Below are 23,861 nucleotides of genomic sequence, written 5' to 3'. Positions count from 1 at the left end.
CAAAAAGTTTCATAGGGGAGACCACATGTGATTTTTCAGAAAAGAAATCACTCTTTTTCCGAATTTGGCATTTCAGTCAAAAAAGTATTTGTTGAAAAAATCAAAATGTCTTATGGATAAAAAATTTCACGAGAATTTTTTTTTTCAATTTTGCATTATAATCCCTAAAAATGTTTTGTTGAAAAAGTAAATAATCTCAGGGAAGAAATTATTGAGAAGAGAAATATTTTTTTCATGATTTTGCATTGGGTCAAAAACAAAAGTTGTGTCAACAAAGGCACCAAATCGCAGTGAAAATTTTCACAAGAGAAATCACATTTTTGGCGAAATAGTCATAAAGTCACTCTGATGAAATTAATTAGCAGAGAAATCACATTTTTTCCATATTTTGCATTTCAGTCGAAAAAATTATTTTTTTCTTGAAAGAGTCACAAAATATCATTGATGCAATTTTTCAGAAAAGACAAAAACATTTTTCCCAAAATTTGCATTTCAGTAAAATAAACAAACAATTTTGTTGAAAAATTCTCATGGATGAAAATTTCAGAGTAGAAATCACATTTTTCCAAATTTTGCATTTAAGTGAAAAACCAACATTTTTCCCGAAAAAAATTAAAAAGTCTCATGGATGAGATTTTTTAGATGGGAAATCACATAATTCTTGCAAATCCTCTACCTCTATTACATCTTTGCCATAAATCTTGTATTTTGGCTTCAGTCACACTAACTAAATTTTCCGATTTTCAACAGACGTCCTCTTCACTGTCAATTGCACACAATTAGTTTTCCCAAAAAGCACTATTGCAACCCATGCTATGACATGCGTTATGTCGGGAAACCTCCGTTCTTTCCTGTGTGTGCTAGAGTCAACACCTATTGTTATAGTTGTAACGATCTAGAACTTGATTGTAGTCACATTTAATCTAAGATTGTACTATGCTTTTCTAATAAAACAGGGGGCACGGGTGGCCCAGTCATCTAAGGTGCCGCAATTCGCTGTGCAGAGTTGTGTCCCTTGGCACGCCAGAAACCTATTATCCAGGGTTCGAATCCCGGTTCACCCCGATTATGTTTCTAGGTTTGTCATCACCATACCCGTGCTAGTGGGTTTCACCGAAGCGGTAAACGTCTGAGACATGCATCACTTTGGGCTTTCCTCCCACATTAAGCTGACACGCCGTGATATAACAGGAATACTGTTAAAAGCGGCGTAAAACCCAACTCATTCACTCACTCACTCACTCTAATAAAACAGATATATAAGTCATATATACTGAACTACAAATGAAGCGTCACCATGGATAGATTATATGAGAAACCTTAATTTCCCAAACACTGTAAACATACTTTACTTGAAACTAAAGTGACAAATGTTCTTAAAATGAAACACAACACTAGTCCCTGAGAAAATGGCATCACAAGTCAGTATCTCGTGTTTCCACCATGTGCATTGAAGACTGCCGTGCAGCGTCAATACATGGAATGGATGAGGCGGTTGATGAAGGCCATAGGCACTTGAGCCCACACTCTGAGGAACGCCTGATGCAGTTCAGCTGCAGTTGTCGGCCTTGGTCGGACGTCATTCAGCCGTTTTTGAATCTCGTCCCACAGGTGCTCAATGGGATTTAAATAGGGACTGAGGGCAGGCCACTGCATGGTTCTGATGCCATTCTGCAGGAGGAAGTCTCTTGTTACTCTCGCAGTGTGGGCATGGGTGATATCATGCCGAAACTTGTGGTTGCGGCGACTTGCCAAATGAGGTTTGGTGTGTGGTCTCAAGACTTGATCAATGTACCGAGCTGCTGTGACACCATTGCCTCTCCCTTGACCGATGTTCTGGAAGACCACAGTGCCGACCCTCTGTGCAAGACCAATTCACACCATGATGGTCGGACCAACCCATGAGTCTCTCTCAACAGAACAAGCATCCGAATAACGTTCACCAGAAGGCCGTTCAAGAGGCCGCATGGGGGACATCCATCTGTTCAGACCACAACCACCGATGTACAGCCTACTTCAGATGACCTTATGGACCAGCCAGGTGGAAACTCCCAAGCTTTACCCGCCTTGGCATCTAGATCTCCGCTTGGGTACAGTCATGGTACCTCTAGGCCATTTTCCTCATCTAAGATACCATACGGTCCGCGCGGACCTCAGGGTAGCCAGTAGACTGTTATGGGAGCGTCACTTCAACCACATAGTCACATCAACTGATGGACCCAAGCTGACCACACAGACCACACGGGACCGTCAAGGGTCTACCGACCGAGATGGAGATTACATCATGGGACAACCTAGCGGGTTGATGGGGGACCATCATTCCCGTACGGGTTATGTTATACACGTGCAGTCGTCACAAGCCGCACGGACCTTGCTCATAGTGGAGTCCTGGACACCAGCGGAGGATGAACCACAAGGGGGAACATATATGAGGAGGTTAATCAGTCTGACTATTCACCTATTATGTACAGAGGGATACAGCTTTGTGGAACTCACTGAGGAGTTATATCATCTTATGCCTGTACTCCTACCTCCAATGACAGAAAATTCACCATCTAAGATGCTGAAATATGGAGGATGTCAAACTCCTACATCATCTCAACACATCCACCAGACATTTCCGTGGGTGAGTTATGCTGGCAAGGTGGTACATAAGACTTCTGAAAGTCTACTCAAGCATGATGACCGCCTACCCTTTCCTTCATTGAAGCGGAAGTAGTATCAGACCTATGAATCTCCACTTCCGGACCATCAAGTTTTGGACGTGGACTTGATGAAGCTAGTATCCAACCCTAATACTAAAGTCACGTTACCTGCTTCCCGGATTAATGACCTGTCTATGATGTCCAGACATTAATGTTAATTGGTGCATGTATCAACTGGTTTCTCGCCAGAATCCGGCACATCATTCCACCATTGCAGACATCATATGACGGCATATCCGGAGAGACAGATCAGGTTGGACTCATCCATAGCTTGATAGTCACCATAGTCAGAATGCAGGAAGACTTACTCATCCACCCAAGTCTGGATGTATTCACAGCTAATCAGGGTACAGCATCAATAACTACTAGCAAAGATGCTTTCAAGAGCCGTTTTCCAACCAAACGAAAGGTTGATAATGTCACAACCGATAACTGCTGCCAAGATGTTCAACGGCAAATTGGGACATGTCATAGACGAGGTCAGACAAGACACAACTGAATGATTCCAGGTGTCGACTTTCAATCCAGCTGTCAATGCCGAAGCGTTCCTGGCATCAGGACTCGTCATATATAAACATCCACCTAAGAAGTTGTTCTATCCAGGTAAGATTTGTTCCAACCGAGTCGGGTGTACGATAAACAATGCAGGTTCTGAATTCTTTGCCACCCATTCCGTCGTTACAGACCCTTTTGACATGGTTATGTCTATGGACTGTGATTACGCCTACTGTATTTCAACATGATCCAGACTCAGAGGCCAGTGGGAGGTCGTCTTCTGTCATACCCCGAAAATTGGAAGCAGATTACGCCCGACCACTGGGTCCTAGATGTCGTGGCTCATGGATACAAAACTGCATTTCAACAGACATTCTTCCTGACATCTCAGGCCGTCGGCAGCAGATTCATCTTGTCGGAGCCAAAGTAACAGCAGCAGATCAGGTCGTCAGGAAGCTACTAAAGAAGTGAGCCATTCGGAAACTATCAGAGATCAACAAAGTAATAACTCCAGTATTCTTAGTTCCGAAGAAGAATTCACCTGACATGAGGATGATAATAGAATTAAGATCCTCAACAAATCATTCCAGCATCAGTCATCAGGTTGCCCACCTCTAGGGTACCTGGATGATTTCCTGGCACCAGACCAAGAATAAGCTCAGTTACACCAGAAGATGCTATTGCTGGTTCAGCTTATGACCTACCTAGTCCCCTGGCCCCTAGTCAATCCCTCCAAGTTCGAGACCACTCCGGTTCAAGACATCGATACATCAGAGTGTGTTTCCAACTCCACAAGGGATATCTATGTCCACCAGAGAATTGATTCATCAAGACTATTACGATGATTCAATCCCAATCAGTTCAACCCAGCAGGTCTCTAAGGTGGTGGATGTCTCTTTTAGGCAAGCTAACATATCTACAGGATATGACCTTCAGAGGAAGGTTGATGTTACATTTTCTACAGATAGGGTTCAACTCACAACAAATTCAAGACTTAGTTTCCTCCCTACTTATTACGGGACCTGTATTGGTGGCCTCACAGAGAGCATGTGATGAGCGGCATTCCGCTGAGTTCTCTGATGCCAGAACACCTTCTATTACAGATTCAGATTCTGGATTTTGAGCCCATATGGACTATCTCATGGTACAAGGGTCTTGGAACACCAGAGAGAGGATCCTACATATCAATTGCAGGGAAATGAAGGCCATTATGCCATCCTGGCATAGAAAATATGTCTCTCCTAATCGTCCATCCTCATAGCCACGGACAACACCATAGTAGTGGCATACATTCAGAATCAAGGAGAAACCAGATCTAGTTCTTTGATGATGGAGACTACATGATTGTTTGCCTTGGTAGACTCCCATCAGTTGCGGATGGAAGCAAGACATTTTCCTGGGAAGCTGAACAGCCTTTCCCACCAGAGGAGAGTAGTGGCAACAGAATAGACATTACATCCCAAGATCTTTGCTTGGAAAACACACCATCTAGATCTCTTTGCCACCTGCCTAAACCATCAGCTTCCGGTTTATGTCAGTCCACTTCCTGATCCAATGGCTATCTAGATCGATGCACAATCGATGGATTGGACTGGTCTATTGGCATACACATTCCAGCCATGGTCTCTCCTAGTCAACGTCATCAACAAGATGGAGGAGACGGATTGCATGATAATCTTGAGATCACCTATCTCGCTCAGCAGAGCGTGGTTCCCCAGATTATGAAGTCTATTAATGGAAGAACCTCTCCAGTCACCTCTCCGTCCAGATCTGTTACGACAGCCCAGTCATTTCCCCCCCAGATTTTGCATTTCAGTAACAACCCCAAACCTTCTAAAAAATGTCACAAAATCTTAGGCAAAATCTTCAGGCAAAAAGATAAATTTTGTTACAAAATCTCAGGGATGACATTTTCGACACCAGAAGAACTTTTTCGAAATTTTGCATCTCAGTGAAAAAGACTACCCCAAACTTCTCAAAAATGTCACAAAATCTCAGGGTTGGAATTTTGCACAACAGAAACAATATCTTTTTCGCCAAATTTTGCATTTCAAGTAAAAGCAAAAACTTTATTAAAAAAAGTCACGAAAACTCAGGAATGAAATTGTAACAAAAATAAAAAATGCATTTCAGGCAAACACAATTTTTTTAAAAGTCTCAGGGATAAAGTATATCACAAGAGAAATCACTTCTTTTTTTCTCCAAATTTGGCAGTTTAGTCAGAAACAAACAAATAATCGAAAAAATCACAAAATCGCAGGGATGACATTTTTTTCAGAAGAGAATTCTCAGTTTTCTCCCAAATTTTGCATTTCAATGAAAAACAAAAATATACTGAACAACAAAAGTTCCTGTGACATTGAATAAGATTTAATGTATAGTTATGTTTTTTACAAAATCTGAAACAATTTCTGATTGCAACAGATGAAAGACTCCTGTAAGTGTTCAAATGGTTTAATTTGCCATACTAACTTCAGAAAATGCGTGATTTCATTAAAAAAAACATGAACGTGCCAAAATGTCAATTTACAAATCAATAGCGTGTGTGTCCACCTCTGGTTGCGATGCAAGCAACACATCTTGGTCTCATGGAATGCACCAGGCGTCACACAAAGTCCTGTGGGATATCTGTCCATATCTGCTGGATCATGTTTCGAAGTTCCTGGAGTGTCTGTGGAACACGTGGTTGATGTCGAAGGCATTGATCCCACATCTCATCCCACATGTGCTCGATTGGTGAGAGATCAGGGGAGCGAGCCAGCCAGGGGATGACATTCACATTGTTTTGTTGTAGAGAATCCTAAACAGGTCGAGCAATATGAGGCCAGGCGTTGTCATGTTGAAAGGTAATGCCTTGGCCATGACGACACAAAAACGGTAGAACAACAGGGACGATGATCTCGTCGCGGTAGCGCTGTCCATTGAGATTTCCCTCTTCCACTATCAAACGGGTCCTCTGTCTTGCTGTAATTCAAAGATCATCTCAGATAAATGCAAACAGATATTGAAATTTCACAATCGGTAGCTTGACCAGTTGACGACGTGTTCAATCCGACCAGTTGTCAGGCTTCGTTACGATGCAGGTTTTCTGAGTATTTGGCGCGATGTTGGTTACAAAATTCGCCAAAGAAATATCAAATGCAATTATCCTGACGCAACATCATCGCCCTTAATTTCAATAAGATATACTGGGTTTTTTCTGTCTGTTCTACTTCGCTTCTTAAATTTCCTACAAATGTTCACGTTATTCCATTCCAAGAAATGTATGCCATATTTGGAAGTACTTTTATGTTTTACTACAATTTATGAATGAAATGAGTCTTGTTGTCGTTGTTGACCTTTCTGACCTTGACGTGTATTAATCTCATTGGTTGACTAGTACCGTTGTATGCAAATTAGATTGCAGATCTGGGACGCAAACAAACTATTAGCCAATCAAATAGTGTAAAATAATCACATGATACATTCTCGCAAAATTTGATAAAGTTCTGTTTTGATATTTTATGTGCACACAAGTCATGATGTCAGTCAAAAGGAAATTTATAAGTTTCACTTTAAACTTTGACTTTGAAATCCTAGCTGTGAGGAAGCCTGATCGTGTAACTCATTGTTATTTAGACTACCGAATCAACCAATCACGCATAGTGTTGTTTCTGAAGACGGCGCTTGCAGGACATATTTTGTTTTCATATCCAAGAGTTCAATGACGTAACTTTGAGGTATGTTGATGTTTTAACAAAGTTTCTGACAAATCTGATGTCCAATAAAGTCATGTATAACTGGACCGGCCATATGTATCTACGTTCTTAAATTATGGAAGAATAAACACGCTAAGAACATGAAGACATAAGTTCATTTCATGAAGTGATGAATACTTGGCTGATTTTTCATTTCAAGTTCAACCCTTCAGGCACCTATTAGGACTATCGGAGTTTTCTTAACAGTTTACATTGTTCAATCGTTCACCATATGAATTTAATTACCATTTGATTACTGGACAAAGGCCCATCTGGGTCCCCCTGCGGGTGGCTGTGATAAGGGTCACTAATCCGGGAGCCTACCGGACAGATCGGGACGCAAACTTCCCGTTCATTGTTTTTACTCACGGGACAATGGAGGCAAATTTTTTAAATAATGAAGAATTCTGTTTTGCGGGAGAAATAGTCAATCTTGCGGGAGACTGGGAGATTTCATCAAATTGCAGGAGTCTCCCGCAAAATGCGGGAGGGTTGACAGGTCTACTGATCTTCATCCGTGACACAATGATTGACGTAACGTTCACCTCAACGTCGGTACACTCGAATCCGTCCATCGCTGTGGCTAAGTTGAAAACGAAACTTGTCAGTGAATAGAACTTGTCCCCACTGCATGGCCGTCCAGCGTAGACCCTGTCTGCACCACTGTAGACATGCTTGACGGTGGTTTCCTGTCAAAATAGGACGTCTGGCGGGTCTTCTGGGGACAATCCCTGCACATCAGAGGCTGCGACGTACGGTTTGTGAAGATATTCGTTGAAGTCCCGGGATGCTTCTTGCAGTCACTGTTGCTGGCTGGAATAGATTTCGTAGGTGTGTTGTTCAAATCCAGTTGTCTTGTCGATTATTGGTTACGCGTGGCCTGCCACTCCTAGGATGGTCTCTTACTGCATTCGTCTGTTGCCAACGTTGCCATAAACACGAAATGGTGTTTCTGTGGACGTTAAATTGTCTTGCAACATCACATTGACTCGATCCTGCTTCAAGCATACCAATGGCTCGCAGGCGCTCAATTTCGGACAGGCGTGACATTTCGTTATGTTGAATAATTCGGAATGTTATTGTTTTTCTGAGTGGTTGTCAGCCTGATGCTAAACAATGCATATGGAATCCCGTTAACGCACACGTTTTTTATACCCATTCTTGGGTAGTGAATTGCATGGGGCTTGCATAAAAGTCAACTTTTGCATGGAATGCATGCTTTGCTGTAGCAGTTGCGTTTTTGTGACTTGATTCCATACATGTAATACAATATTGAAAACCAAACTTTACTTGTTTGAAAAATACACTAAAATGTGGGTGTCACAGGAACTTTTGTTGTTGAGTATAGTTGTAGAAAATGTCAAAAAGTCTCATGGATGAATTTTCAATATTTGTTCCAAATTTTGCATTTCTATCAAGAACCAAATTTTTGTTGACAAAGTCTCATAAGATAAACTTTTTCACAAGAGAAATCACACTTTATTTTCAAATTTTGCATTTAAGTCAAAAAAGAAATTTTCTCGAAAGTCATGAAATCTCGGACATTTTACGAGAGAAATCACACTTTTTTTGGCATTTCAGGACAAAAGAATAAATTTTGTTGCAAAACATCAGTGATGACATTTTCAACAAGAGAAATCACATTTTTTTTCTCTAAATTTTTCAATTTGAGTTTGCATTTTGAGTTTTGCATTTCCTCCAACACCCAAATTTTTGTTGACTAAGTCTCACGGATAAACTGTTTCAAAAGAGAAATCACTTTTTATTTCCAAATTTTGCATCTCCGTCAAAGAAAAATTCTCGAAAATGTCACAAAATATCAGGAATGATATTTTTCACAAGATAAATCATACTCCCCCCCCCCCACCCCCCTCTGTAACCAGTCACGTACATTCGGAAGCGTCTTGCAAGACGGATAATCTAGACTTGGAAGAAGCAACCGATCTCCCCTCTATGCCACGTTTCCCCTCTAACTTAAATGAGTTCACGGAAAAGACAAACCAATTCCATGTCTGTGATGATTGACAAACGTATGCAATCAGTGTCTCATTTAATCTCACATCAAAAGAATCCGTCGCACAACTGGAGATTCAAAAGAGATCTAAGGCTGAATATGACGGGGCATCCTAACGCAGTAGACACTCACGCAGTCAAGCTGAGTCAGGTTATTATGAGGACAGTAGGAGAGAGATAAAAAGGACATCGAGAATCTCATAGATCCCCTCCCTACAATGCACGTCTTAAGGTACTAGATTGGTGGCATTGGTCAACAATGCCACACCTAACTCAAATTCAGAGAAATCAGGCTATCAGACGTTTGGAAGCTGGAGAGTCTGTCCAAGATGTTGCCCGTTGCCACGTCGTTCCATTTTTTGCACAACATCAACAACACATTTTCCAGCAGGACAACGCTCGTCCCCATGTTGCCAGAGCTACCATGGCCTTTCTGCAACAACACAAGATCTGTGTTCTACAGTGGCCAGCCCTCAGCCCTGATCTGAACCCCATCGAACACTTGTGGGATGAGTTTCAAAGGCGTCTGCACAATGTGCGCCCAGTCCCTACAACTGCTGATGAACTACACACAGCTGCTCTGGATGTGTGCTGGAGGATCCCTAGGGCCTTCAAAAATAGTCTGATCCACTCAATGTACAGGAGATGTGTGGCAATGATCAATGCTAATGGTGGTCACACCAGGTAGTGACTGACATTTTGGGTATTGACCCGAAACTGTGAAAGAAACAATTATGTCATCTGCCTTTAAATCCATTAAACTGTCTTCAGTCAAATTTTTGTCAATCTTTCCCTATTAGTATTTCTTGTCTTTACTGTTGAAAATAAATAACATGTATACTGCATACTCGACCTGCGTTTCTTTTGCGTGCGAGTATATATATTTTGTCTTACGCATCAAATTTGGCACGTTTTTTTTTACGTTAGCTAGCCTAGTATTACCCATCAAGGAGTGTTGATATTCCGACATCCAATCTTTATTAACCATTAATCTTTTGGGTGCTAGTGGATAACTGTTATGATCTTTATTTAACTCTGTTGGATATTCTAAGTCAACTTCTAGTATGTACCCTTTATTCACATCGGAATCGGTGGGGATATTATTCACATCAACCCACTCAAAACCACCTGTGGGTAAAGGTTGACTCTAGCCCATCTGTACAAATTGTTGGTGTCCAGATATAATATGTGCGTATCGGGTTTACTCAGATCATATCCTTCCACTAATTTATTATTAGCCGTAGAATACCTTTTTGCTTGTCATTCATATACCACCTCATATCGTAATCGGTGAGGAATTTTAGTTCTACATCGGTCTTCTTCAACAATGCATCCCACGATAGTCCGGGACTGGAATAGTACCAAGCTAGGTCCATGTCGTATTGTTTTAAACATGTCTTTCTAAATATCTCACATTTATCGATGAGTAACAGTACATTGGTTTTTAAGTACAGATTGTGATAATCACCTAAATTCTTACAACCTTATTCATCTCACACAGTCAGACTGTGTTCATAATCGACATCGGTTATTTTAGATTCTGTTAAGTTACTATAGAATGATTCAAGGGGTGGTAATTTAGTTTCATTGAATCTAGACCAATCATCCATATATTCGTAAGGATAGCAAACTTTAGCAAATTTTAGCTACTGTTTAGCAAATTTTAGCAACTGTTTAGCAAAATAGAGCAAAATATAGCAAAATGTGGTAAATTGAACTGTAGCAATGTTGTTTGAAATCCTCATTCTTTTGCAACACACTTGACCCAATGCCAAGGCCAACAACAAGTCAGTTTTATACACTGTCAGAGTCACAGAAGGACCGAGAGATAGCGTTTATAGTTTTGGGGTTGACTGGTGTGTCCATATTTAGCTATGTTATTATGCATAAGCTATGATCTATTACATATCAACTCTGACGTGTCAACATGCTATGTCGCTATGACCTGAAAACATGACCGGTGTATCTATTTTTAGCCATATAATTACACATAAGCTATGATCTATTACGTATCAGCTATGACCTGGCAACACACCATGTCGAGCTGAAGCTTATCAGCTAGTAACCCTGACTACTGAGCTATAAATAGCGATGACTCACCAGTGTGATTTGCATTAAGACAAATGATATGATAGGTGTATAACCATGAATCTGTAGATACACACTCATGGGTAAACCAATTCAATGCAACCGATGATGCGTTGGTATATATTGTGGAATTCATGCTTTTTACATCAGACAAGGAAATGTAAATTATAAATGTTCTGTGTGTGGGATAGGGGTCAAAGGTCGTTGGTAGATGGATATTAATTCCAACATGACGCCGAATGTACCAAACCTTATTTCCGGAGCAACTAAGAAGTTATAACCGAATCTGAGTCTATAAGTGCATCAATAGATGCTTCAGTTCACTGGATACATGAAACTATAGAACGCTGGACTAATACAGATTCAGGTTGGGGTGTGGATAAAATCGATGGTTTATGTTTAGATATAGCCAATTACATGCCTTTCAAAGGTGGGTCTTATATAGATTTACCCTCGTATTATAAGAAGAAAAAAGCCATAATTTAAGTAACAAATAAAGGCAATGACTGTTTCAGAATGATGATAAGATCTGCATTGTTTCCCGTAGATTCTATAATTGCAAATAGACCTTCTAGCGATCCCGAAAACGATGGACTTAACCTTGATGGTATAGACGAACTTGCACCAATCTCGCAAATTGATAAGCAAAATAATTTAGCTATAAATGTTTTCTGACATTCTTCCAAAGGAAATGTGGTACACAGGATAAGCTCCGCTCCAGAACATATACCCAGAATCAATTTATTTCTGATCGAAAAAGATGGTAAATATCATTATACGTGGATAAAGAGTTTAAAGGGGAAGTGTACACGCAAAAATCACTTTCTTTCTTGTTTAAAACAAAACGGAATTTTAGAATTAGTTAGTATCAGTGTTTGAAAATATACACTCATTTTTCTCACAGTCAATGTAGCGAGCTCACAATAAGTGTGAAAATGTCATGCTGTTATGAGGCCTTCGTTTTCCGAGCTAAACAGGCCTGAGTTATCCCCCTTAGATTATGACGTAATTGGTGCCAATTTAACTGGGCCCCTGTCTTGTCACAACGCAAAAGAAATCAAGTACCAGTTTATGGCAAGACAACATGGCATCCGATACCTTGCCTGGTCCGAAGAGGTTCCCTTGACCCTTCAAGAAATCGCAAAATCATACGATTTTGAACCAAAACGAGCTAGCTTAGCGGTATGGAAACCATGAAAATCAAGTGGAAACAAGAGAAGACCCACATCACCTAATTTGTCACCCGACCCCGACTCGACATCTACACAATTAGGCCTACCAGTGACAACGTGGTAAGAATAACACTTGATATGTGTATGCCTAAATTACCTATATGCTCATTATTATGTTTTCAGAAGCGGAAACGTAATATTCTATGAGATTTTTGTCAAGCCTTGTGACCCGCATGCTTCGTCAGCAGGCCTATTGATCCTGTCTGAGTTTGTCTGTATTAGGTGTAACTATTCCCACCCCCTATAGACTACAGATCAATGCTACTTGCAAATATCAAGTAACAAATACGATCTGTCGCCAAACGTTGTCTCAACAAGATTACACATCAGGCCCACCATCTGATGAGACCATATGCTTAGTGTAACACGAAAATGGGGTACGTCCCAGTACGTTTCTAAAGTCGCTTGTCAACGGTATAAGGATCTATACCGAAACGTCGCTTTTCACAGTATTAAAGAAGTTGTTATCCATAAAATTGTGTCTTTCTTGTCACCCCCTAAATTGCAAATGAAATATGCAATCATTTTTTTATATGAGTGAGTGAGTAGGGTTTTACCCCGCTTTAGCAATATTCCAGCAATATCACAACTGGTGGACACCAGAAAAGGGCTTCACATGTTGTGCCCATGTGGGGAATCGAACTTGGGTCTTCAGTGTGACAATCGAACGCTTTCACCACAAGGCTACACCACCACCCTTTTTTATATGAACACTTGAAATAAAGTTTAGAAAACATATAATATGATATACTTTCATCAATTTATTTTATTATGCATTTTAAGATCTATCATGCACAACAAACAAATCTGACAAGTAAAATAAGAGATTCGAGTACAATAAATGTTTATTTGCCAGCAAGTTGTGAAAGCATATGTAACTTGTAAGGTTATTAACTTACATCAGTGATAATTTAATGAAACATGCCCACAATATTTCAAGAAGTATTGAAACCTACAGTAATAAACACATCATGTCAACATAATAGAATTATAAACTGTTTTGGTATTTATTGAATTATTAACATGTAATAAAAATTATGCATATATCATCAATACAAGTTACTTCTTATATAAGCATCCCTCCAGTTTTAATGACAATAATATATATGTAAATGGTATGATATTTTTTTGTAATGTGCATTGCTTTACTAATAAAAGACACTTTTTCATTTCAGAATCTATCTACACCTCATAAACAAGAGGTTGACTTTGCGGATTTGCAGAAATAGTTGAAGAATCAGAGAAAAGTTATTCCATCTTGTGTTTTCGATGTGATTCATGAAAGATTTCCATCTGATGTATGTAATGTTTTTCTCTATGCTCATTAAAATAAACTTTTTCCATTGAAATCTTGTTTTATGGTCTCTGACAACAATCAGCCTTTGCTGTTTCATTTGATAAGTGTCTGTAATACAGGATGGCTGATGCTGGATCAAGCAGTTTTGGGCAAGGGCAAAGGCCGGGGAAAAGACTGAAGAAAATATCACAAGCACTGGCTAAATGCTCAGTGGCAACTTGTTAGTGCACTGGTTGACTATTTCAAACGTACAGCTCTTTTGTTGTCTGAAGCACTGTACCTCACAAGACACTCTAATATTTTATTACTTATAACTCTGCATGAAAATAAACACAATTTGCACACAATGAAAATGGATCTGAACACCAGGGATTTCTTGTGACACCGGTGGGGCAGGATACTCTCACCTTTCGTGAACACCTGGTATTATCACTATTTGATTGCGATTCATTAACACATGCTCATGATTTAGTCAGAATTGTACCATAAACTGTTTTTTACCGAGATTTCATATGAATATGGAAAGGGTTTTGTCGCATTTATACTCTTCCATATCATTGTGGGACCTGAAAATTAGAAAAATAATTTTAACATAAATTTGTCAAAATAATATGTACACTGACTAAATAATTGTAAAAGAAGGTGGTAATAATTTTCAGCAGTGACAGTCATGTCACTGGGTGCCTGAATACAAATATCATCAGTTAACTGTGTACAAATTGTATCAGATCTAAACTTTTATATGTCATTCACAGTAAACTTTCATTTGTCATCCACACTACACTTTTACAAAAAAAAGACAACAATAGAGAATATAATAGATACACAAAATAGTTCAATACAGAAATTATTTGCATATAGTATTTACATTGTGTGATTATTCATTGTCAAAATATTATTTTGTACCTCATACAGTGAAGCACTGTGTGCCATGCTTCTGGTGTACATAGGACAGCGACTTTACACCATGATGGACTGGGGACCTGTACTTTCTGGGCATCAGTGTCTGGCATGACTTGGCTTGAAACTTCATATTTGAAAGATACAGCATAGAAACATTAACACTTTTGTCATCTATATCTCACTATCACAAAATATAAAATGGTAATTTGATTTTTTTTATGTATCAATGTGCTATAAATTGTATATATGTGTAAATTGCATTGAACATGAAATTTGAATATTCTGGGTGGTAGGTGGGCGATGATTTTGGATAGTGACTGGATATTTTGTCAGCTACAAACCAGCAAAACCAGATATCTTTTTATATAAAAAATATATAAAGCCTAAATATAAAAAAATAAACATGTTGCAACAATGTATTTTTGCGGATTTTTGCTTTGACAGTCTGAATCAAAATTATTGTTCATGATTATTTAAAGATTATGTACATACACAAACACACACACAGACTTTCAATGAGTTTATATAATTTATAATTTGTTTTCCTGTGTTATTATAAAGTTTATTAATTACCGAAATGAGATGATTTGTGTTAATTCCAGACGGGAATGGCTGTAAAACTAAAACATTACATAACACAACTTACTCCATCAACAGGAGTTTGTGCAGCGATCAGCTGATCAGGAGTATCGACATAACCATGCAGGAAGTGAACACGTGAACGAGACAAAATCGCGGATCATGATTATCAAGTGAAACTATGTACAAATATCACCCTACCCCTGCTAAAATAATTTCTTAAATACTGCTGTGGTTAGAATAAACTTAAACAGCAAACTTACCTGATCAAGTTACTTCAACTTTACGGCGTCTGTTTACAAAAACATCCCAGTCAGTGTCTTGATGAGAGTGCTGTCCCTTTAGCCCGTTTCCATATAAGGATCGTATACCATCCGCTTCCGATCAGTTTCAGCACAGGACCATATATAACTAATAATAGTAACAAAAACGGCCTTCGGCCTCGTCTATAATTTTTTGGCGAGTTTTTTTTATTGTTATTATTAGTTACATATGGTCCTGTGGTTTCAGAACCAGCAGGTATCTAAACTCTCACGGAAGACGACAGCAACTCAGCAAGAGCGAATATGCGCAACACAAATAAACGAATAAGCGCAATTCATACAACGGACCCTTCCAACCATAATTGCAAATCTTACAGTATGTTATCAGTGTATTGTCTTTTCAGTCGCGATTTTGGAAAACGAAATAATTTTAGAGTAATTGTGCTTAGCGTTGTGTCTTGGACAGCTCGGCACCGAACAAAACAATAACTACGCTGCGCATTTGAGAAGATAGAACCACACACCTACATACACCACGTGAAACGCGTCTAATAAAGTCTTATGATGTCATTCCTTTATCAATTGGCACCAATGACGTCATATTGCAAGGGGCATAAGCCATGGTGTGTTTATTATGGAAATAGAACTCTCTGTAAATGTGTAAAATATGAACCGATTTTATGAATAAAATAAATTTGATACGTGTGATATTTTAATTGTTTTGCCTCTAAAACTACTAGGTAAATACTTTTCATGATGAAAAAGTACAAGAAAAATAGGTTTATTTTCGTGTGAACTTGCCCTTTAAGCAGGCTATTATGCATCAGACAAAACATGATGGAAAGAAATATTTCATGAAAGATGCCTGCATGGGTACAGCAGACAAGATCTATTAGAAGCGCATAAAGAAGACTGCAGAGGTGTTGGACAGACTGCTATCAGGATCGATATGCCTAAAGAGGGACTTATATTTTAAAATTTGAACCTTATTGTAATCAAATGCCAGTACCGTACATAATTTATAATACTGAACACAAAACTGAATGTAGCTTTACATACAAAACTCAAGAACACATTCCTTGTGGGTTTGGATATATAGTTGTAAGGTATGATGGGAAAACAAACCAGTCCATGATTTAGGAGGCCCTGGTGCAGTGGGAAATGTCCTAGAATATCTACAAAATGAAGAGAATAATCAGGGAAAAGTTATGGCGTAAGAAACCCATGTGTTTGATGAGGGATAATAGGAGGGCCTTTAAGAAGTCAACGATTTGTCATGATTCCGTAATTATCATGGAGCCGTGCATAACAAGTGTAACTTGAAACTAAAAATAAATTCTCAAACAATACCCATCCCCATCATGCCCATTGTGTTTCATGACCTTAGAGGATACGATTCACATCTCATCATGCAAGCTATCTAAAAGACCGACGGTGGTTTAAGTGCATTCCTAATAATATGGAAAAATACATATCATTCTCGTTGACTAAAACTATACATTATAGGACAAGGATGGGAAAGTCAGAACAAAGAAAAGTAATGGGCTTACATTCATAGACTCCGTACGGTTTCTGTTATCTTCCCTGGACAATTTTGCTAATGCGAACAATCCCGATGACTTTGCAATAACAAATGAATATACTGATCGGTTAACTCGTCATTTGTTGCTGAGTAAAGGTGTATATCCTTACGAATATATGGACGCTTGGTCTAGATTCATTGAAACTAAATTACCACCCCTTGAATCATTCTATAGTAACTTAACAGAATCTAAAATAACCGATGTCGATTATGAACACACTCTGACTGTGTGAGATGAATAAGGTTGTAAGAATTTAGGTGATTATCACAATCTGTACTTTAAAACCAATGTACTGTTACTCAACGATATATTTGAGATATCTAGAAAGACACATTTAAAACAATACGGCTTGGATCGGGCATGGTACTTTTCAAGTCCCGGACTATCGTGGGATGCATTGTTGAAGAAGACCGATGTAGAACTAAAATTCCTCACCGATTATGATATGCACTTGTTTATTGAGAAAGGATTAAGAGGTGGTATCGATGAGGGCGAAAAGGTATTCTAAAGCTGATAATAAATTAGTGGAAGGATATTATCAGAGTAAACCCGATACGCACATGTTATATCTGGACGCCAACAATTTGTACGGATGAGTCAACCTTTACCCTGAGGTGGTTTTGAGTGGGTCGATGTGAATGATATTGTCACAGCGACTGATTTACGACATCCATTGTCTGAAGAGCATTTGATTGCAAAGACTCATTACCCTGGAGCCATGACATCTATATGCCTTGAAACACTTAATTGCTGTTATTTATAAGATGCTAATCCTATTTGTTAATCCCCATTTTTGATTACATCGACCGTCTGCCATCCTGAACAGGATGTGCAAGTATGTCACTGATGATTTACTGTTTACATCTATATTTATTACTTACTAAATGTCAGGTGACCTTGGCTATATAAGCCTTGGTTCAGAGAGGAGAGAAGGAGAAGAAAGGTCTTACCCTTAGCCTACCTGGGTTAGGCTGGGTGCTCCGGGGCACCTAGACAACAACCACTACCACTTTGTGCTGACCAGGCACATAGTGTCTTTTGTATGTATATATCAACATGTATAAAGTAGAACTGTATATACCACAAGCCATCGTCTCCAAGTTGTCACTTCCTACTGAGAACCATACGTCGGTCCCTTGCATATACGAGTATGCAAATTGTTCATTAATCAATGTCAGACCGACACGCGCTGTTAATTTGGTGGAGCTATCGGGTATGACAGACTTCTTAGTCTGTCCTTTCCTGTACCTCTTTGCAGCATGGCATATGGTTCACAAAACTGTAGGAAGTGACAGTCTCTTATTAAAAGGATAATGAATGAATGAATGAATGATCTTTATTTCCTCCATTAATTTCGGAGAGTGATATACATTTGGAATCATGTTAACACAGCATATTTACACGAACATTATATTATGCAAAGAAATTGGCAATACTGAATATTTACATGTCCTGGTCCTGGTATGAGATATACTGTCTATAGATAGAGCAGTGATCGCAGGTTCCAGGAGCTTATGTCTCGTGATACAGAAGATATGAATTCAGCCCATCTGTCAAGGCTCATATCCTCTACAATAGGGGTTATACCACCTAGCAATGTCACAAGTTTGACTTCGTCATCTGCACAGTCCTCAATACGCATGTATTGTTCGAGGTTTAAAGAGTCAAATAGATGTTCATAGAGGGTGTTCCTTGCATCAGCTAAAGCTGTACAACATAGCAGTTGGTGCTTTATTATGTCATCGCACTCCTCATCACACATTAAACACTGTCCAGGTGTTATTGGTAGTGTTCCTAGTTTCACAAGTGCATACATTGGTCTAGTTGGTATATTGTACAGAATACACATATTCCACAGTCTATGAGGTCCAAGCTTACTGTGAATTTTAATAAATCTGTTTAATTCAGGGTGATCTCGCAGACTCGTGTGCCAATGAGCAGTTTCATGTTCTGTTATTTTAGTCTGTACGGTTTTGTTCCACACATCCTTGGATGGAAACTGGTTAGTTTTCATAAAGTGAACTATTATGGTCCATAATTCATATTTCTTTGCCACATTGAGTAGATCATGTGTTACAGACTTACTTTTGTCACTGCCTGTTATATATTGAGCACACTTGAAATAGAACACCTTTTTCGGGGCATATCTGTGGCTGCTTCTACACATCCTCCCAAGGAACATCAGCTTCATTTTGTCAATCACGGATGTCATTGTCCACAATCCCAGCGTCTGAATAGTTGCAACGGTCGAAGATCTTACATGAAAATTTTGTACATTACGTGCAAAGTAGCGCTGGAGTTTTTCAATTTCATTGTGTTCTGTCTTGGACATATTTGACCACAGTTCACACGCGTAGAAGGCACCTGGAATTATTACTCTACGCCATATGTTCATACAGCAGACTGGGTTCAGACCACCTGCTCTTAGACCAATATCTCTCAGGGAATTCAAATTCTTCCTCGCCTTAGCGCAAGCTCTCCTGGTCCTTTCGGATTCTAAATGAGTACTGATAATAGAACCTGCATATATTGTGTTCGATTTCATTTCCAGTTTATGGTTACCTAGTCTAAAAGAACCTGGTTGGTTGATTTTGTTTCCACCTTTAAACACCAGAACACAGCTTTTTCTTGCATTATATGTCAATCTCCATTGGCAAGCATATTGATGTACAGTCTGTAAGGACATGCATATGCCACTACTTGTTGAGCTTATGAGAGTTGTGTCATCCGCGAGTAGGACAACTGGGAAGTGATCATGTCCAAGTATAACACCTTGTTTCAAATGGTCAAGGCGGATTATAAGCTCGTTAATATACACAAGGAACATCCAGGCGGATAAGACACGTCCTTGTCCTACACCTTGTCCGATTGGGAACGTTCGACTTGTCTCACCGGCATATTTGACACATGCAGTAGATTCGTGATACGACTGACGTATGATATGCCAAGCTTTCCCTTGCACACCAAGGATGAATAATTTTAGGAGTAGTCCATTGTGCCAGATGCGATCAAACGCTTTCTCATTATCAAGAAACACAGTGTATACGTTGGAAGACCTTTCCGTATAGAAATATATGACTTCTTTGAGTATGTAGGTAGCTATGTTTGCACCGTGTTCTCGCCTGAAGCCACATTGTAGTCTATGTGGGAAGTCGGGCTCCCTATATTTGATATGTCTCTCAATTCTCTCTAATAGGATCTTTTCGAACAGTTTTCCCACCACTGACGTCAGAGTGATACCTCTGTAATTTGCAGGATCCGATCTGTCCTTATTGTTTCCTTTATATATTTGAATAATTGTTCCAGATCTCAACAGTGCAGGGCTGTAGCATTTTCGTATCATCATGTTAAACAGTTGAGTTAAGTGTTTTAGAAGCATATCTCCAGCGAAATAGATATGTTCATTTGTGATTTGGTCCGGTCCTGGTGACTTTCTCATTTTTAAGCTTTGTTTCAGTCGTTTTAGTTCGTGTATTTCTATGTCTCTCTTCAGTATAGGATCATCGTCCAGAAGTGGTATCTTTGAGATGTTGTTTATTCTAGAGTCCGTCTCAACACGAAAGTCGTTGTCAAACTCCGGCCGGTCGAGAGGTGATAATAAATCTGCATAGTAGTCTGCCCACAAGTTGCACACCTCTGGTGGTGTATTGCAACAGCATTCTTTGTACTTGAGGTGTGTATTTACAGTCTTAGATTGTCTTTGTTTCTTTACAATCCTGTAGAATTCAGCAATATCTACTTCACATGCTGAGTTTATTTCAATATATTTTTCTTTATTCCATTGTCTCTCAGCCTGTCTTTTGCACTGTAGGAAGTGACGGTCTCTTATTAAAAGGATATACTACCTTCCTGGAGGCCAATCACCAAGAACGAAGAAATAGCCTTTAACAAGATTGAAGAAAGAACGAGAACCTCTCCGATCAAGAACAAGTTCTCCGATCCCAAACCTTCCCTGCTGGAATATCTTAGCAACATTGATAAGACTTCCCCTTCAAGATGTTGTTCCTGCACATGATCTAAGAAAGGAAGTATACATGCCTATCCCACAGAGACCCGACCACAGCCATCTTCATGCAGACCCTGCACAACACAGAAACCGCCTCACGGGCACCTACATGATGGACACTGTGTACAAGATATCTCATTGGGACTTACTAATTTGTTTTTACTTACATGGACTCAATCAAGGATATATATTGTGTGACTGTTGAATAGTGCAACCAGGTATGTTTAATCAAAGCCAGTATATGAATGCCAAAATGTGTCTTTCGAAAATTTAGTTTTGTATGTGTGCAATATACTCCAAATTACATCTTTAGTCAAGCTAGATCTTTGAAGTTATTGTGTAGGGAATCTTTGAAATGTCTCCAGGCCACGCCAGACATATAGTTGCAGCTAGGGCCCAGACAAACCTAAGCTGTAGGGTTATAAAATCACACCTCTAAGCTCGACTCGTAATTTCAAAAATCTAAATGACAAAATTTGTCATTTGTTACAAGTAATTAATGTGCACAGTTTGGTACAAAATTGAATGTATTGTCTAGGACTTTGAATTCAGATTAGAGATATTCTTGGGTGAGCCACCCCTACACATATGTTTATTGTATGTCAGTATTAAGTAATTAACAGCACAGCAGTATTCAGCATTTCATAATTTTGATGTCGGAATTAAGGATTTTTATTCTTGGGCATCGCACCCACAATATCTGGGCAAGCTCCGTCTAAGACACGGGAAGAGCACCCATATTTGTACTTAAAAGGGCAATAGTACCCACAAGTACCGTTTGAGTCACGCCGTAAAGCTAGACTCCTGGTTTCAAATTTCTTTATGCGAAATATTTGCTGAGATGTTTAATTTGTACTTTTTATGACATTAATCATTATTATAGCAGAAATCAACAGTCTTGATACTCTCAATTGATGTTTATTGTCCGTTATTCGTTGACAATAATAAGTGAAAAGCTCATTCGTTTGTATCCGTTAACATGCTTTTCCTTTTAACGTTAGCGTTGAATGAACAGTGTTGAGGTTCAAGAAACTAGAAAATAACAAGAAAATATGCTAAGTTACAGTGTAAACAGTGAATTGGCTAAGTTGTTACAAATACAAAATTCTACAAATATTATATCATTTGAAGATAAATGATAGCTTCAACATTACTTTAGATGTACACACGTTGTATAAATATGAATAAGCAGGTTAAAAACTTACATCTGTTTTCTGCAATAGTTCATGACATGTTTCTCCAACATGGAGACCTTTCAAACTGAAGGTGACAGTGGATGAGGTCACATGACTAATCCCATGATGCAACACAACTGATTATAAGTCACAAAAACTTTTGCCTGATCCTGGGATTGAACCCTGGACCTTTATCCTGCTAGTCCAGTGACATAACCAACAGACCATTGTTAAGGCTGATATCTGTACATGAAATTCATAACATTTTTGCATAACAGATTTGCAACATAAATTATACATTCTGCACTAACACACTCGGCCTCTTAAACAGACGGACTGTTTAACACAAATATAACAAACAGTGCAGAAATCACGAGCTTGTATATACAGACACACTGGGTTTTGACTGATGGCTAAATTTGACAAAATCACGACTTGCTGGATAACAGCATTATAAGCTTGCTGATCGGTCGACGCAATTCACCAGTTTGAGTTTTCAGTACAGCACTCCTGACAAAACCCTTCTGATCAGGTTCAACCGACTTAACACGAGCCATGGGCCACTGAAGTCTCGGTAAACTGTCATCCATTATCAGGACAATGTCATCCACTTGGATATTCCGTTTTGGGATCGTCCACTTTTGCCGTTGCTGCAGTGACACCAAATACTCCTTTCTCCATCTGGACCAAAAGACATTGGCCAAATATTGGATCCGTCTCCACCTTTTCCGCATGTATACATCATTCTTCTGGAATTGGCCAGGAGGTGGAACAGACACGCTTGTTTTCATCTGTAGGAGATGATTTGGAGTAAGTGGACATAGGTCATCAGGACTGTCAGATACTGTGGTTAGTGGCCGAGAATTGACAATTGCTTCAACTTCGCACATTAAAGTTCGGAACGATTCATCATCCAAGCGTTCATTGAAATCGTGCAAGAGAGAAGTCAGGGTTTTTCGAACTGTTCTGATCATCCGTTCCCAGATGCCACCCATGTGACTGGCTGATGGAGGGTTAAAGTTCCATTTGATGCTACTTTTCAACAGGTCGGATTTGATACTATCTTGATCCATTTCTGACACAGCCTTCTGTAGTTCTCGTGATGCGCCTGTGAAGTTGGTGCCATTGTCACACCATATCTCTGAGACTTGTCCTCTACGTGCTATGAAGCGTCTTAGAGCATGAATAAAAGAGTCAGTGTCAAGTGAATTTGCCGTTTCAATATGCACTGCTCGGCTAACTGAGCACGTGAAGAGTGCCCCATAGCGTTTTACGTACTTGCGTCCATCTTTGATAACGAAGGGTCCGTAAAAATCCACACCGGTGAAGGTAAAGGGTGGAGCAGGATTAACTCTCCTAGATGGCAAGTCAGCCATTTTCTGATCACATGTTGAACCACGCAAACGTCGGCAGGTAACACAGTGTGACAAGACGTTGCGGACAGCAGAGTTAGCCTTAATAATCCAGTAGGTTTCTCTCAGCATGGAAAGTACATGGTTACGTCCTGCATGGGCTAGCTTTATGTGCTGGTCTGTAATGATCAGTGACGTCACGTGACTTCTGTAAGGGAGTATAACTGGGTGCTTCATCTCCTTGGGGATATTAGCTCTGCCAATGCGACCCCCGACTTTGAGAATTCCACTTTCAAGGAATGGGTCAAGTGTATACACTGAACTTGTCCTTGGAACTCGGCCTCGTGTACCTTCACATCCTTGAAGCAGTTCAAACTCTTTGTTGAAGTGTATTTTCTGCACAAATTGAAGAATACTCTTCTCTGCTCGACTG

The 23,861-nt window shown here is 39.4% G+C and overlaps 1 protein-coding gene across 1 annotated transcript; it reads right to left on the bottom strand.

Moving 5' to 3' along the window:
* Nucleotides 1-22,504: 22,504 nt before the first annotated feature.
* LOC139472920 (uncharacterized) lies at nucleotides 22,505-23,280 on the bottom strand. The gene has a single exon (XM_071255399.1). It carries the CDS (start codon nucleotides 23,147-23,149, stop codon nucleotides 22,505-22,507), a length of 645 nt encoding a protein of 214 aa, XP_071111500.1. The 5' UTR covers nucleotides 23,150-23,280.
* Between the last annotated feature and the right edge of the window lie 581 nt (nucleotides 23,281-23,861).

The sequence above is a fragment of the Haliotis cracherodii genome, unplaced genomic scaffold (assembly GCF_022045235.1).
Source record: "Haliotis cracherodii isolate W230 unplaced genomic scaffold, xgHalCrac1.p SCAF_26, whole genome shotgun sequence".
In the NCBI taxonomy this organism is placed as follows: Eukaryota; Metazoa; Mollusca; class Gastropoda; order Lepetellida; family Haliotidae; genus Haliotis; species Haliotis cracherodii.
This window is presented reverse-complemented; position numbering and strand designations above follow the sequence as displayed.

What these genes read in the sequence shown, in the direction of transcription:
- LOC139472920 (XM_071255399.1), bottom strand. Translation starts at nt 23,149, where the DNA reads ATGGATCAAGATAGTATCAAATCCGACCTGTTGAAAAGTAGCATCAAA.